Below are 14,143 nucleotides of genomic sequence, written 5' to 3' on the forward strand. Positions count from 1 at the left end.
TTGCACCAGTCATGAGAGAGACCCTATACGGCTTTTTTTTTTAAATATCCCACTCCTATCTGAACAACAGACCAATCGTTGTTCATGTGGCTGCTCAGCCCAGCCGGCAGGCAGAGCTGAGATTCGATACGATGTATTCAAGGTCCCAGCTCTAGTGTTCTAGCTGTAGTGTGTTTTACCACTGCACCACCTGAGCGGCCCGCCCATTTAATTTGGAAAGATTTTATTTTAAAGACAATGACTGTTTAGTGCAAAAACTATCCATGTAATAAAATCTTACAAACATAAAAAGGATTAATAATAATATGAATGAATAAAAAAAACAGTAAACACATAATTTATTCATTTCATTTATTATGTAGCACTATGAATAACTACAGTTAATAATGAATCGAAATAGTACTTTCACAGCTTTTCCACTTTTTTGCACCATGTTTGCAGGCCTACAGTTTTATTGTCTACAAATATTATATAGTCCAGTCAATACAGTAAAAACAGCAGATACTTCTTGTGTACTTCCACTGTTTGGCCCCTTATTACCAAGCACCCTCCAGACTCCAAGCATTCAGGATTTTAGGATGGGACCCAAATATTTCCATGAGTGTCCGGCCATTGTGTGTATGGGATATTCCAAATCCATGGCTGATCTAAAATGATATATGAATAGAATACTATTAATCAAGACATGCATTTATTTAATATTTCAAATGTTAAAATTTAACATTACTTAAGCTACTTCTTGCACTTTTTATTTATATAGTTTAACTGTACATCAAGGCTTATTACATACAATACAATACACTGATCAGTCATAACATTAAAACCACCTCCTTGTTTCTACACTCACTGTCCATTTTATCAGCTTCACTTACCATATAGAAGCACTTTGTAGTTCTACTGTACAATTACTGACTGTAGTCCATCTGTTTCTCTGCATGCTTTGTTAGCCCCCTTTCATGCTGTTCTGCAATGGTCAGGACCACCACAGGACCACCACAGAGTAGGTATTATTTGGGTGGTGGATCATTCTCAGCACTGCAGTGACACTGACATGGTGGTGGTGTGTTAGTGTGTGTTATGCTGGTATGAGTGGATCAGATACAGTAATGCTAATGGAGTTTTTAAACACCTCACTGTCACTGCTGGACTGAGAATAGTCCACCAACCAAAAATATCCAGCCAACGGCGCCCCGTGGGAAGCGTCCTGCGACCGCTGATGAAAGCCTAGAAGATGACCAACTCAAACAGCAGCAATAGATGAGCGATCATCTCTGACTTTACATCTACAAGGTGGACCAACTAGGTAGGAGTGTCTAATAGAGTGGTTAGTCAGTGGACACAGTATTTGAAAACTCCAGCAGCGCTGCTGTGTCTGATCCGCTAATACCGGCACAACACACACTAACACACCACCACCGTGTCAGTGTCACTGCAGTGCTGAGAATGATCCACCACCTAAATAATACCTACTCTGTAGTGGTCCTGTGGGGGTCCTGACCAGTGAAGAACAGGGTGAAAGCAGGTTAAACAGGTATGTAGAGAAACAGATGGACTACAGTCAGTAATTGTAGAACTACAAAGTGCTTCTATATGGTAAGTGGAGCTGATAACATGGACAGTGAGTGTAGAAACAAGGAGGTGGTTTTAATGTTATGGCTGATCAGTGTATAAATGACTGCAAATATGAAGAATAAAATATAAAGCAAGTTCAAAAGATTTTGCTCCTAGACTAACTGACTAATGCACTCTTAATAAATGCTTGTGATTTTAATATCAGGCTTTTTAGCCATTATTCTGAAACATGATCATGCGCGGGTCAGAGGATAAACAATTTGAGGATGACCCAGTGCTGCTTTGAGGGACTCGGTGATGTGCCCCATCACATTCACTTAAAACTGAAGATCCAGATTTCACCGAGCACCTAGGCCGAGCACTGGTATCCATGGTAACCAGCCAACACAAAGTGAACCATGAAATCCGAACCCGCAGTCGAGCACACGACATCCATAAATGCATTACAAATCCAACACAGCCCATGAATCACTGCGCTGTTAAAATGATTCGGGTTTAAAATAATACTGCTGACAGAGGAAATTGCTTCATGATAAAGCTCGTCATCATCAGTGAGGACACGACATGATGTACAAAAATGATAGTGATCAAGCTGTCAACACAAACCACTGGATACATCGACTGTAATAATGAATAATCGCTAATTACTGACAGCGGAGGAAGCAAAGCTCTATTAGTCTGATATATCTACATCCAGGACAACATATCATAGAGGAAATTAATTTACTGCTTTCCAAGGAAGCGGAATGATGGTAATCATGGCTATTAAAGTGGAAAACTGTATTTATTGTAGGTCCTTGTGTTTATCTGCACTGTGTACACTGATCAGCCATAACATTAAAACCACCTCCTTGTTTCTACACTCACTGTCCATTTTATCAGCTCCACTTACCATATAGAAGCACTTTGTAGTACTACAATTACTGACTGTAGTACATCTGTTTCTCTACAAGCTTTGTTAGCCCCCTTTCATGCTGTTCTTCAATGGTCAGGACCCCCACAGGACCACCTCAGAGCAGGTATTATTTGGTTGGTGGATCATTCTCAGCACAGCAGTGACACTGACATGGTGGTGATGTGTTACTGTGTGTTGTGCTGGTATGAGCGCAGCAATACTGCTGGAGTTTTTAAATACCTCACTGTCCCTGCTGAACTGAGAATAGTCCACCAACCAAAAATATCCAGCCAACAGCGCCCTGTGTGCAGCGTCCTGTGACCACTGATGAAGGTCTAGAAGATTACCAACTCAAAAAGAGTTTGAGTGGACAGTGAGTGGACATGGTGTTTAGAAACTCCAGCAGCGCTGCTGTGTCTGATCCACTCATACCAGCACAACACACACTAACACACCACCACCATGTCAGTGTCACTGCAGTGCTGAGAATGATCCATCACCTAAATAATACCTGCTCTGTGGTGGTCCTGTGGAGGTCCTGGCCATTGAAGAACAGGGTGAAGGCAGGCTAAAAAAGTATGTAGAGAAACAGATAGACTACAGTCAGTAATTGTACAACTACAAAGTGCTTCTATATGGTAAGTGGAGCCGATAAAATGGGCAGTGAGTGTAGAAACAAGGAACTGGTTTGTTATGGCTGATCAGTGTATATTCTGTTGTTTTGCACTTGTGTTCTGTGTTGCACCCTGGTCCTGGTGGAACATTGTGTCATTTGTACTTGTATACAGCTAAACTAACAATAAAACCTCTGCACCAGTTTATGATTTGGCTCCCGGTTCATTTTCGCATCAAGTACAAAATCCTTCCTCTGTTATTCAGTTCTCTCCATGGTCTGGCTCCCCCTTATCTCACTGAATTTGTTGGCTAAGCACTCACCTTCACCTTCCTGCTCTCTCCGGTCTTTTGAGTCCCATCTCCTTTTTGTCCCTCCCTCTAGGATAAGCACTGTCAGTGATAAAGCTTTTAGTTTAGCAGGTCCAAAACTTTGTAACTCCTTACCCCTGCACCTTTAGGCGTGCTCATCAGTCACCTCATTCAAAAACAGCTAAAGACCCAACTTTTTCTTAATGTTGTTCCTGATAAGTAATTTTAATTTGCTTAAGTTTTTTCCTTTATTTCAAATTGATTGCTATGTCTTTTTTATGCATTTTCTCCCTTTTCCTCCTGACTTGTAGCGCGCGTCCAATTATATCATGCTTCCTCTCCACCAATGCCAATCCCCGCTCTGATTAAGGAGAACGAAGCTAACACACGCCCTCTCCGACACGTGGGCAGCAGCCGTATGCATTTTGTCACCTAGCAGGCAGAGCTGAGACTCGATACGATGTATTCGAGATCCCAGTTCTAGCGTGTGTTTTACCACTGCACTACCTGAGCGGCCCTTGTCTGCTGTCCTTTAATTATTATTTTTATTCATAGTTGATTAATTTCCATGCTGTTTTAGGCATTATTAGTATTATTATTATACATCATTTTTAACCATTTAGAAGTTAGATATCATTAGCAGCATCTAAAATTCTAGCTTTACTGTAGACAGTATTACCCATTTAGAGGCTTTTGTGATTCTTAAATGACATAACTATCCTGACAAATTAATAGGTTCACAAAACTACCCATGTTTATGGTCACAGAAGTCACCAGCTGTAGTCATGATGAATTGTGGCCGACCACTTTGTGCTAAATTTCATTTGAAAGTTAAAAAGAAACATTTCTCAGTGAAAGACTGCAAATAATGTAGGTCTTTTACCAGTTTCCATACATAATATTGTACAAATGTTTAGGGAATGAGGAGAAATCTCAGTCCGTGTAGGGCAAGTCCAGAAAAAACTGTTGACGGGCTGGGAGTGATTCAATAAGGTCCTGGTAGGTTGTCGCAGGTATCTGGAGCCATGTTGACTGCAGTGCATCCCACAGCTGCAGGAGGGGGCGTGGGGAAGGATAGAGCGAACATGACAATTGAGGTGGTCCCACAGATGCTCTGGGGAATTAGGGGGCCAGGGTAGTACTTGGAAGTCTCGGTCATGCTCTTCCAACCAATGTTGGGCATTTCTAGCATTGTGACATGTCGCATTGTGTTGCTGGAAGATCCCATCCGCCCCAGGGAAGACAACTTACCCATGGTACTTTTACCCATGACAGCAACGAGGGATGTATGTGCAAAAAGCCTATCGCCCACCTTATATACCCACCAAGTCAGCTCACAAAACGTGACTTCCTTTATGAGCTATGCGCTGCCATAGCTGCTTTGCTCATCCAGAGAAAACCCACGCAGATGCAGGAGGAACATGCAAACTCCACAGAGAAAGGCTGGGGAAATTAACCCAGGCCCTTCCTGCTATGAGGCGACAACGCTACCCACTGCGCCACTGTGTTGCCTAAATCTAGAAAAGGGTTTCAGATTATATGTGTTGCAAACTCTGTCTAGATCTATGTCTAGATATATGGGGCAAGCCGTAGCCTAGTGGTTAAGGCACAGAACTAGTAATCCAAAGGTTGCTGGATCAAGCCCCACCTGCCGGTTGCTGCTGTTGGGCCCTTGAGCAAGGCCCTTAACCCTTAGTTGCTCAGACTGTATACTCTAACTATAATGTAAGTCGGTTTGGTTAAAGGCGTCTGTTAAATGCCGAAAATGTAAATGTAAATCTAAAACATACCTTTTCCAATCCGGCCTATTCACTTCTCTTCTCAGTAAATGTAAAAGATGTAGATTAATTCATATATTTTGCCATAATTAGTTTGGATTATTTTGATGTAAGGCACATTGTGACTATTATTTGTCAATATTTTTGTAGCCGGTGAAATCGCACAGTTAATTCATCCACCAGCAGGCCGCCTTTCTAACTGTAATTCAAACCCCGCTGCTCCTCTGACATTTCTGCTAATGTGTGTGTGAGTGTAACATTATGTGAGGAAAAGCTCCCATAGTGAATTAGACAGCAATTAAACCCGGTCTTTTAACTTTTTTTATCACCGAAATGTGAGGTGAGATTAAAGAGATCAGAAATATTTGACTTTCAGCACTAACAGATTTTTATGTCTTTATATTTACTGCACTTGGAATATAAATTAACTTTCTCACATTTACGTAGGATGTTTGCCTTCTGTAAACCTGGTACAGCTGCTACATTATTTGCTTGTAATAAATACACTATATAAATAGTACACAGATCTGCCCTAACCAATTTTAATTGGTGGATTGGTGGCTCGCACGCACTTCTTACATATGCACAAAATCAATCATACAGCCATGCAATCTCACTCTCTATTTATACCACTTAATCAGGGTTGTGAGATGGGGTGGAGGGAGGGTGGTGCTGCAGCGTATCCCAGCTCTCAATGGGCGCAAGACACACACAACACCCTGGACAGGGCGCCAGTCCATCGCAGGGCAGAAATACACACCCACATTTACACCTTAACACACATACACACACACTGCTTACATATGCACAAAACCAATCATACAGCTATACAATCTCCACAGACAAATCCTGTCAGTATGCTCGGGTGGCACAGCAGTTTTATACACAAGCTCACCACTGCTGAAACCCAGTTTTGATGTAAAGACACGGCTAGTGACTTCACACTATTTAAAGAAGGCGTGTCTGAGCCTGTGGCACCGCTTGGGCAGTGAGGGTGTCATGCAGCCTGGCAGAGTGCTCAGGAAAATCAAGAGAATCAACACTGAGACAAATATGAATATCATGGAATACTGTCATTGTACAAGTACAGCGAGATTCAGTGTGCTCTACTTAGAAAATAGAATAAATATATACAAATAGTCCAGTGAAGAAAGTATGCAAAGTGCAATGCTTAATTTTTTACATATGGACAGGCATGAAATATGTATGAGTGTGCTAATGCGAAATATGAGGGAGCAGAAAAGGATCCCAGTTTTCATCTAATGTAAAGTTTCCATATAACATAAAGCAGGAAGTCAACATGCTCTCAGAAGCAACTTTTACTATTAAAGTCCAAACTGCTTCTAGAAGCGATATTATCCTGGAAGACACACACAAGCATAAAAACAGCATATAAAGAAGGCATTTAAGTGAAGTGAAGCATATGAATCCTTCAACAGCAACTCCTACAACAGCAACTGGTTGAGGAGCCAGAATGAGAGCAGAGACTGATCCACTGTGCATAACAGGGCTCTCTGTAAGTCGCCAGTGGATTTACCCTTGTTTAAGGAAGATTTGCTAGCCTGCAGCACTTCTCTACCTGCAGGGCTGTTATGCAAGTAAAAAAAAGGCTGCCAGAATGCACAGAGGAATTTAAAATATCCAAACTGAGACAAAGCAATGGAGAAAAAAGCACACAAAAACGACTGGAGCTCCCGGAGGAAACCCACGCAGACATACAAACTCCATGCAAACTCGGACCCGGACCGCTCCACCTGGGAATCAAACCCAGGACCTTCTTGCTGTGAGGCGACAGTGCTACCCACTGAGCCGCCCTACCTAAAGTAAATAAAGAGAATTAAAGTGTTTGTAACTGTGATTTAGTCTCTTTAAAAACAAGCTCCTTTTATGCATTTTTTCTTTCATCGCTCACCACAGCCATAAATATGCATATAAAGAGACGCTTGGAACAAACAGTTTCAGTCGTGTTCGGTGCAAAAGCTCAGTGAAATATGATAATGTGTTACAGCCTTTTAATAGCGGCCAGGGTGACGATCTGCATTCTTCACTGCACATGCATTTTAATTCATTTCTTTAAACTCAAATTAATAAATGTAAATTTTATTATGATTTTGGAAAGCACAAAGCCCAAATATTTCACTATGACCCTTGGTAAGATTTAAACCCAAACATTTAATAGCTAGATTTTAAATGGCACAATTTTATTATTTTATTATTATATAAAGGTAAGTTAGAGAACAAAGACTGTGTTTACTTCTTTTAAATTGAACAAAATGTTAAATAATCAGGGATGTATACAACTGTTGACATCCCAATGCTCTCACAACCCACCCACCACACCCACCCACACCTCTGCACATGCAAGTGGAAACAATCGTGATTAAAATGATTTCTTTGGATTTTGGAAAGCACAAAGCCCAATTATTTCACTATGACCCTTGGTAGGCTTTAAACCCAAACATTTAATAGCAATATTTTAAATGGCACAATGTTATTATTATGTAAAGGAAAGGTGGAGAACAACTGCAAAAAAAAAAGATGCTGCAAAGATAGTGTTTACTTCTTTTACATTCAGAAATGAAGAAAATGTTAATAATCAGGGATGTATACAATTGTTAACGTCCCCACGCTCCCACATCCACCCACCCACACCTCTGCACATGCAAGTCAGGAAAACAAAATGTTTAAGGAAACAAACTAATGGAAACAATAGTGATTAAAATGACTTTTTTTGTTAACTCGAAATTACCCAAATTAATAAACGTAAAATTTCTTACGATTTTGGAAAGCTATAAGCCCATTAATTTCACTATGACCTTGGTAACTAAAGAAATATTTAATAGCAAAATTTTATTATTTTATTATTATATAAAGGAAAGGTGAAGAACCACTGGAGAAAAAAGATGCTGCAAGAATTGTGTCTACTTTAAATTTAAAAATGTTACAAAATGTTAACTGGTCAGGGATGTATACAATTGTTAACGTCCCCACGCTCCCACACCCACCTGACCACACCTCCCCCAAGCCCTATTCTTTGAACTGCTTGCTTGTTTAAACATACAATGATACATTATAGCGTCCAATTTATTCCAAAGTGGAATTTTCCAGTTCATAGTGACGAGGTTTAATTACCTTCAGTGTCACGACAGTGGCGGAAATGTATTGAGGAGGTCGGAGAAGCTTAACATGCAGGAAGTGCTGTTTAGTTGCCATAGTGCTTAGATTTTCCATTTGTTTCCTCAAAGCTCTGATTGTTTTTCTTTAACTGTCTTTTCTTTAAATGTGTTTGTGGTACTGTGGTATTCCTGGACAACATACTTGCTACCACAACTGTGGAAATAGATGTTCACTCTACAGTATATTTAGGGATTTATAGGACTAATATTAATAGCAAATTATATAATATGCAATGAAACCCAATCTTCATTACATAAACAAATAACATTATACGATACGATTTAGAATATTACTGGGAGACATTTTTGGTGTGTTTATCTGCTACACATTTAGGGTACAGATGCTTTTAAGGAATGTGTGTAGTCATAATATAACTAAAATAAATAAAATGCATAAAATACCTCAAATGCTGCAGATTAAAAGGTTTAATTCTGCAGCTTTTTCCCCTCAAGGTTTGCTGTACCATTTAAATTAGTATTTTCTTCTGGGCAGAACTTGCAAAAAAAGGAGTAATTTGTGAAGCCAGATTCTGTCATAAGTGAACTGCCCACTATAACCTGTTTGTCGTGACAGATCTGCTTTTGCCTTTGTCCCAACAAACTGAAGAGGACAATGCACAATGGACTCTGACAGTGAAGAATTTATAATTCAGTTTAATACTAACGTACATGTAGCCTTAATTCTCTCTACTGCACAATCAAAACAAGTGTACAAATTTACATCTACAGCCAAAAATAAATCATGCTAAACTAAATCTGCTATTTTTGTAGCAGTTAATTTGCATCTTGATTTAATTTGTAGTTTAGGATAATTGGAGAAAGGAATGAGATGTTAAGACAAAAGAAAAATGGCACAAGATCCACGCTCCTGATCCATGTTGTTTTGTTGCTTAGCAACAAGAACCTTGTAGAAATGTTTACATTAAATGCAGATACTGTAAAGAATATTATGGTTTGTTATATTCCTTTTTCTACTTAAACAAAATATTTAACATATGGCTTTGATCACCTATGGCACGCACATTTATTCAGCTTTTGTTCAAAAGTCAAATGCATTTTCAAAACAGAACAAAGTGATAAGAGCATGTTAACTCAATGACCCGAGCTAGCTGTGGGTAAAACTGACTGCAATTATTTTCCTGGGGGTGAGAGGAATGATTTTGAGCTCTTCAATTAAGTACAATTACCAATGAATATTTACATTTCCCCGAGCTTCTAAAATGTAAAGCTTTTTGATTCGCATTTTTAGCAAATCTAAATAAAACGATTTATTACATTTGATTGGAGGGCGGCACGGTGGCTAGCACTGTCGCCTCACAGCAAGAAGGTCCTGGGTTCGATCCCCAGGTGGGGCGGTCCGGGTCCTTTCTGTGTGGAGTTTGCATGTTCTCCCCATGTCTGTGTGGGTTTCCTCCGGGAGCTCCGGTTTTCATCCCACAGTCCAAAAACATGCAGTCAGGTTAGTTGATGACACTGAATTGCCCTCTAGGTGAATGGGTGTGTGTAAGAGTGTATGTATGTGTGTCTGCCCTGTGATGGACTGGCGCCCCGTCCAGGGTGTTACTGTGTGCCTTGCGCCCATTGAAAAATTGGAATAGAAACCCGCGACCCTGATTGGATAAGCGGTTAAGAAAGTGAGTGAGTGAGATTTCACTGGAGATGATTTCAGGACCCATGATACAATAATTTTGCCATATTGCCCACCTTTAACTGCTATAGAAAGACCCACAATTCAATTTCCATTTCCTTTCAAAAAGTTTATGAACTGTTGTTTTGTTTGCATAAGGAAGCTAATTTGCTGATCTATCAGAAACATTAAGCAACTGAACAATAAAAGCTTCGCTCAAGGGCAAAACAGCAGCTGTGTGTTCAGTGCAATAAATGTAACAAGGCAAACAGTTGTGAGAGAAACAGTAAGCAGCTCATAAAGAAAAAATAAAGAGATGATAAGACTGATTGTTGCGCCACAGAAGTTTAAGAACACAGATCCTTGATAACTTTAAACTGAATAACGTCTGGTCACCGTTTGTGACGGGATACCTTCAATAGTGCATTATTTAGCTTTTACACAGTGAATTGTACAGTGAGTCTACAGATAAAAGCAGGATCCTACTGCAGCGATAAGCTTACTGCAGAAAACAAACACAACAAATGTAATAACAGAAAAGACAATTATGTCTCCAAGTATGTTTGAGAATTATAGATTGCGCTGTCGATGCCCCGGCTCAACCCACTCATCTCACTGACATGGCTAACGGCTTTCACACTAGCCGGCCCGTTATTAAAGATGTGCAATGCCATGGCAACCACAGGGTTTCTTCTTCGATTTGTAAACTGACCATGGTGTCTGCGTCAAGAAAAGCCATTGATTATTACAACACTCATTTTCAGGGTGATTAGGGGTCATGCAGGGAGAGCATCAGGCAAACACATATAAACCTGTTATTATCTCTTACAAGAAAAATGTGTGGACAGTCATGATTCCTCTACAGTTCAGGAATGAGCAATCAAATGTTTAAAGAATCTTGGAAATACCACGCAAACGTCAGTGATAGTTTGTCTAGTGGGTCAAATAATGAAAAATATAAATATATAGGAGAAAACTTAATCAGAATTTTTTGAGACATGCTGATTGCTGGTTGTATGAAGACAACCAGATTGCTTGGCATCACCTCTCAGTTCATATGATTGATGGACCATTTTAGAACCTGTTATTTTAGACTGAACCAGAGATTCATATTAAAATATGCTAGTCTGTTTGGCAAAAATATTTTGCCTGGCAAACTAAAATGAAAGAATTCAATCTTGAAAGTGAAAATCTAGAAAAAAAATGGAAAGATATAGAAATTATATATTATATATTCTCCCCTTTTTAGCTAATCCAATTACCCAATTGCCCAATTGCATTACGCTTCCTCTCTACTGATGCCGATCCCCACCCTGATTGAGGAGAGCAAGACTGACGCACGCCCCCTCTGACACCTGCACAAGGCGAGTTCATATGCGGATCAGCCTTGTGTACGGAGAGCCACACACTGTCCACATTATTCCTCGACTCTGTGCAGGCGCCATCAATCAGCCAGCAGAGGTCGTAATTGCATCAGTTATGAGGTCCCTATCCGGCTCCCACCTTGTATGAACAACAGCCAATGGTTGTTCATGTAGGCACCCAGCCCAGCCAGATGGCAGAGCTGAGTTTTGAACTGACGAGTTCGAAATGTCAGCTCCGGCTTGCATTAGCTTGTTTTAGCGCTGCGCCACCTGAGCAGCAGAAAGTAAAACTGTTTTCTGGTTGAAATACTGAGTGGGTGACGCACAACATCATGGTTCTTGGCCAAGTCTGATGGATAAAAAATTAACAGCAACTTTTATATTACTCATGTCAAGTCATGTCAGATGTGTTTGTATAGAGCTTTTTACAACAGACATTGTCTCAAAGCAACTTTACAAAATCCAGGACCAACAGACCAAAAAAAGTCGTGCTGTGACCTAATCATTTCACTACATTCACCACTTTTACTCACATTTCTCACACAAATTTATTGATGGTTATAAACAATACTTTTAGCGGTTTTTTTTTTTTGCAATCACTATGTTTACAATAAATAATCTCTTTCTGCTGATAGATGCATCATACAATATCTTAAACTAGTTTTGATTATTGATGCACACAATTAATAGTTATAATCTGGCTGTGTCTACTGTAATAAATACAGCACAGGTTCTGGAGTGCTTCGGAAAACTGTTATTGATTAACACGGGCTACCAATCCAGAACTTTAGTAATAGGTTCTTACTAGCTTATTAAAATAGATTAATAAATTTGTTTTTAGGCAAAGTTATATCTATTCACCCCACACCTCATTCTTACTAGTATATGTAACTGTGCAGCAGATACCAGACACAAAAGCAAATATTATATCATAATGTACATAGAGAGATCCAATACCATTCAAATAGCTTTACTCTATTTAGTTGTTTATGATCATACTGCAGGTTTTAAAGTGCAGCTTTATGAAGCTTCTACATTTGCTATATTACATCAGAGACTGGAATAAAAAGTTGTGTAAAACAGTCTCACCTTTACTGGAGTAGCGATGAGGTGGCAAATCAAAAGGTACAGGGAACCCTGTGGAAGAGCTTGAGGCAGGGAAGATATTCTTCTCAACAGGAAATGTGCTCATATTCTTCAGAAAGGCAGAAAAAAAGTTCCATTATAATATGAAAAGCACTTTCAGGTTCTTTAAGCTTTTCCAATTTGGAACAGCAGGCACCTAACAGCATTCCTAAGCTAAAATATCTGATTTTCTCCAGCAGAACACAGACCACCACTAAAGTTAAAATACTTCTGGTAAAAGTGATTTTTACTCTGAATTGGAATCACTTTCTGTTAAGTGCACTCGTGTGAGTGACTGTGTGAGTTTTGGCTGTGTGGAGTGTATATGAAACTGTGATTGACTCTGTAAGCACCTGTATGTAGGAGTGAAAGAGATGCTGGTTTCAGTGAATTGAGGCCTATAATAAATTCTGCCTATAATAAATTATGACTTTTTAGGATAAGAGGACTACAAGCTAAAATTCTTCTACTTATAATATTTGTCACTTGGCCTCGGAAAGTTTTCACACAGACATGAATGCACTTTCGACATTTTAGTAAAATATTGATGTTGATTTGCATATGTACTGTACACTTAGTTGACAGAGCTTTGGTCCGAATCTAAAGCCAGTTACAGTCTGTGCAATTTCTATTTATTTATTTTATTCATTATGATTTTAACGTCATGTTTTACACACTTTGCTTACATTCATGACAGAAATGGTAGTTATTTGTTACACAAGATTCACCAGTTCACAAGTTTAATGTCAAACACAGTCATGGACAATTTGTGTCTTTAATTCACCTCACACTCTTTGGACTGTGGAAGGAAACCCACACAGACACGGGGAGAACAAGCAAACTCCACACAGAAAGGACCTGGACCGCCCCACCTGGGGATTGAGAGATTCACCCCTCACCTGCTCCCTTTTCCTGTCTCCAACATACCACTAAATCCTGTCTCCTCACACCTTTTTATAAATTGAAATGAACCCTCCTGTTTGATCCTGTATCCTGTATTACCCGCTATAAAACCAACACCCTTTTTATCACACTACCCCAATCTTCGCTCACCAGAACTTTGTAGTCCCCTCCTTTATTCCCATTTCATTTTTCCCTTAATCTCCTCCTCTTTTTCTTAATATCTCCCCTCATTTCTAGTGTAGATAAAGTGTCCCCAAAAATGTCTAGTTAGATTCTGTTGGTCTTTCAAGCTGTGCCCATACATCTGTATGTGTTAATAAACTACTCTACTCCTGTGTGATTTTAGTGACCTTATGAAGTTACAACAACTGTATGACAATGCCAATTACATTTTGGCCAGCTTTCATGTAGGATGTGTTCTCTGTGTCAGATTGTTCTATAAAGACTAGTACAATTTGCATACAAAATCATCAGAAGTCATCAGAGGTAAGGCTGCATAAACAAAAACAATGTCTGTGTAATAGTGGAAATGGTCTTCACTACAAAATAAGTGGATGATATTGAGTGCCCATTCTCCAAATTGAACTTGAGGGTGGGGGTTGCTGAAAGAGCCTAGCAATTGGTTTGTCAGGGCACTCATAGTGCCATTCCCAAGCCCAGAAACAAATATGAGGGATGAGTCAGGAAACGCATCTTGCATATAAACTGCAAAGTCTGTTACACAGACCAGATCTGCTGTAGCAACCCCAAAATACGAAAGCAGTCTAAAGAAAAGAAGC

The 14,143-nt window shown here is 39.6% G+C and overlaps 1 protein-coding gene across 3 annotated transcripts in view; it reads right to left on the reverse strand.

Annotated features, from left to right (window-relative positions):
• Positions 1–336: 336 nt before the first annotated feature.
• The window catches only part of tdp1 (tyrosyl-DNA phosphodiesterase 1), a 58,561-nt gene continuing 44,754 nt past the window's right edge, over positions 337–14,143 (reverse strand). For 2 of the 3 annotated variants that reach the window (XM_063007024.1, XM_063007025.1), the window contains exons 15-17: positions 12,426–12,531; positions 3,404–3,472; positions 337–647 (exon numbers count right to left, since the gene is read on the reverse strand). In XM_063007024.1, the coding sequence (XP_062863094.1) occupies positions 574–647; positions 3,404–3,472; positions 12,426–12,531 (249 nt within the window). In that variant the 3' untranslated portion in view covers positions 337–573. The remainder of the gene's footprint in view (positions 648–3,403; positions 3,473–12,425; positions 12,532–14,143) is intronic. The other variant, XM_063007026.1, reaches the window with a different exon arrangement.

This window comes from Trichomycterus rosablanca, chromosome 13 (assembly GCF_030014385.1).
Source record: "Trichomycterus rosablanca isolate fTriRos1 chromosome 13, fTriRos1.hap1, whole genome shotgun sequence".
Taxonomy (NCBI): Eukaryota; Metazoa; Chordata; class Actinopteri; order Siluriformes; family Trichomycteridae; genus Trichomycterus; species Trichomycterus rosablanca.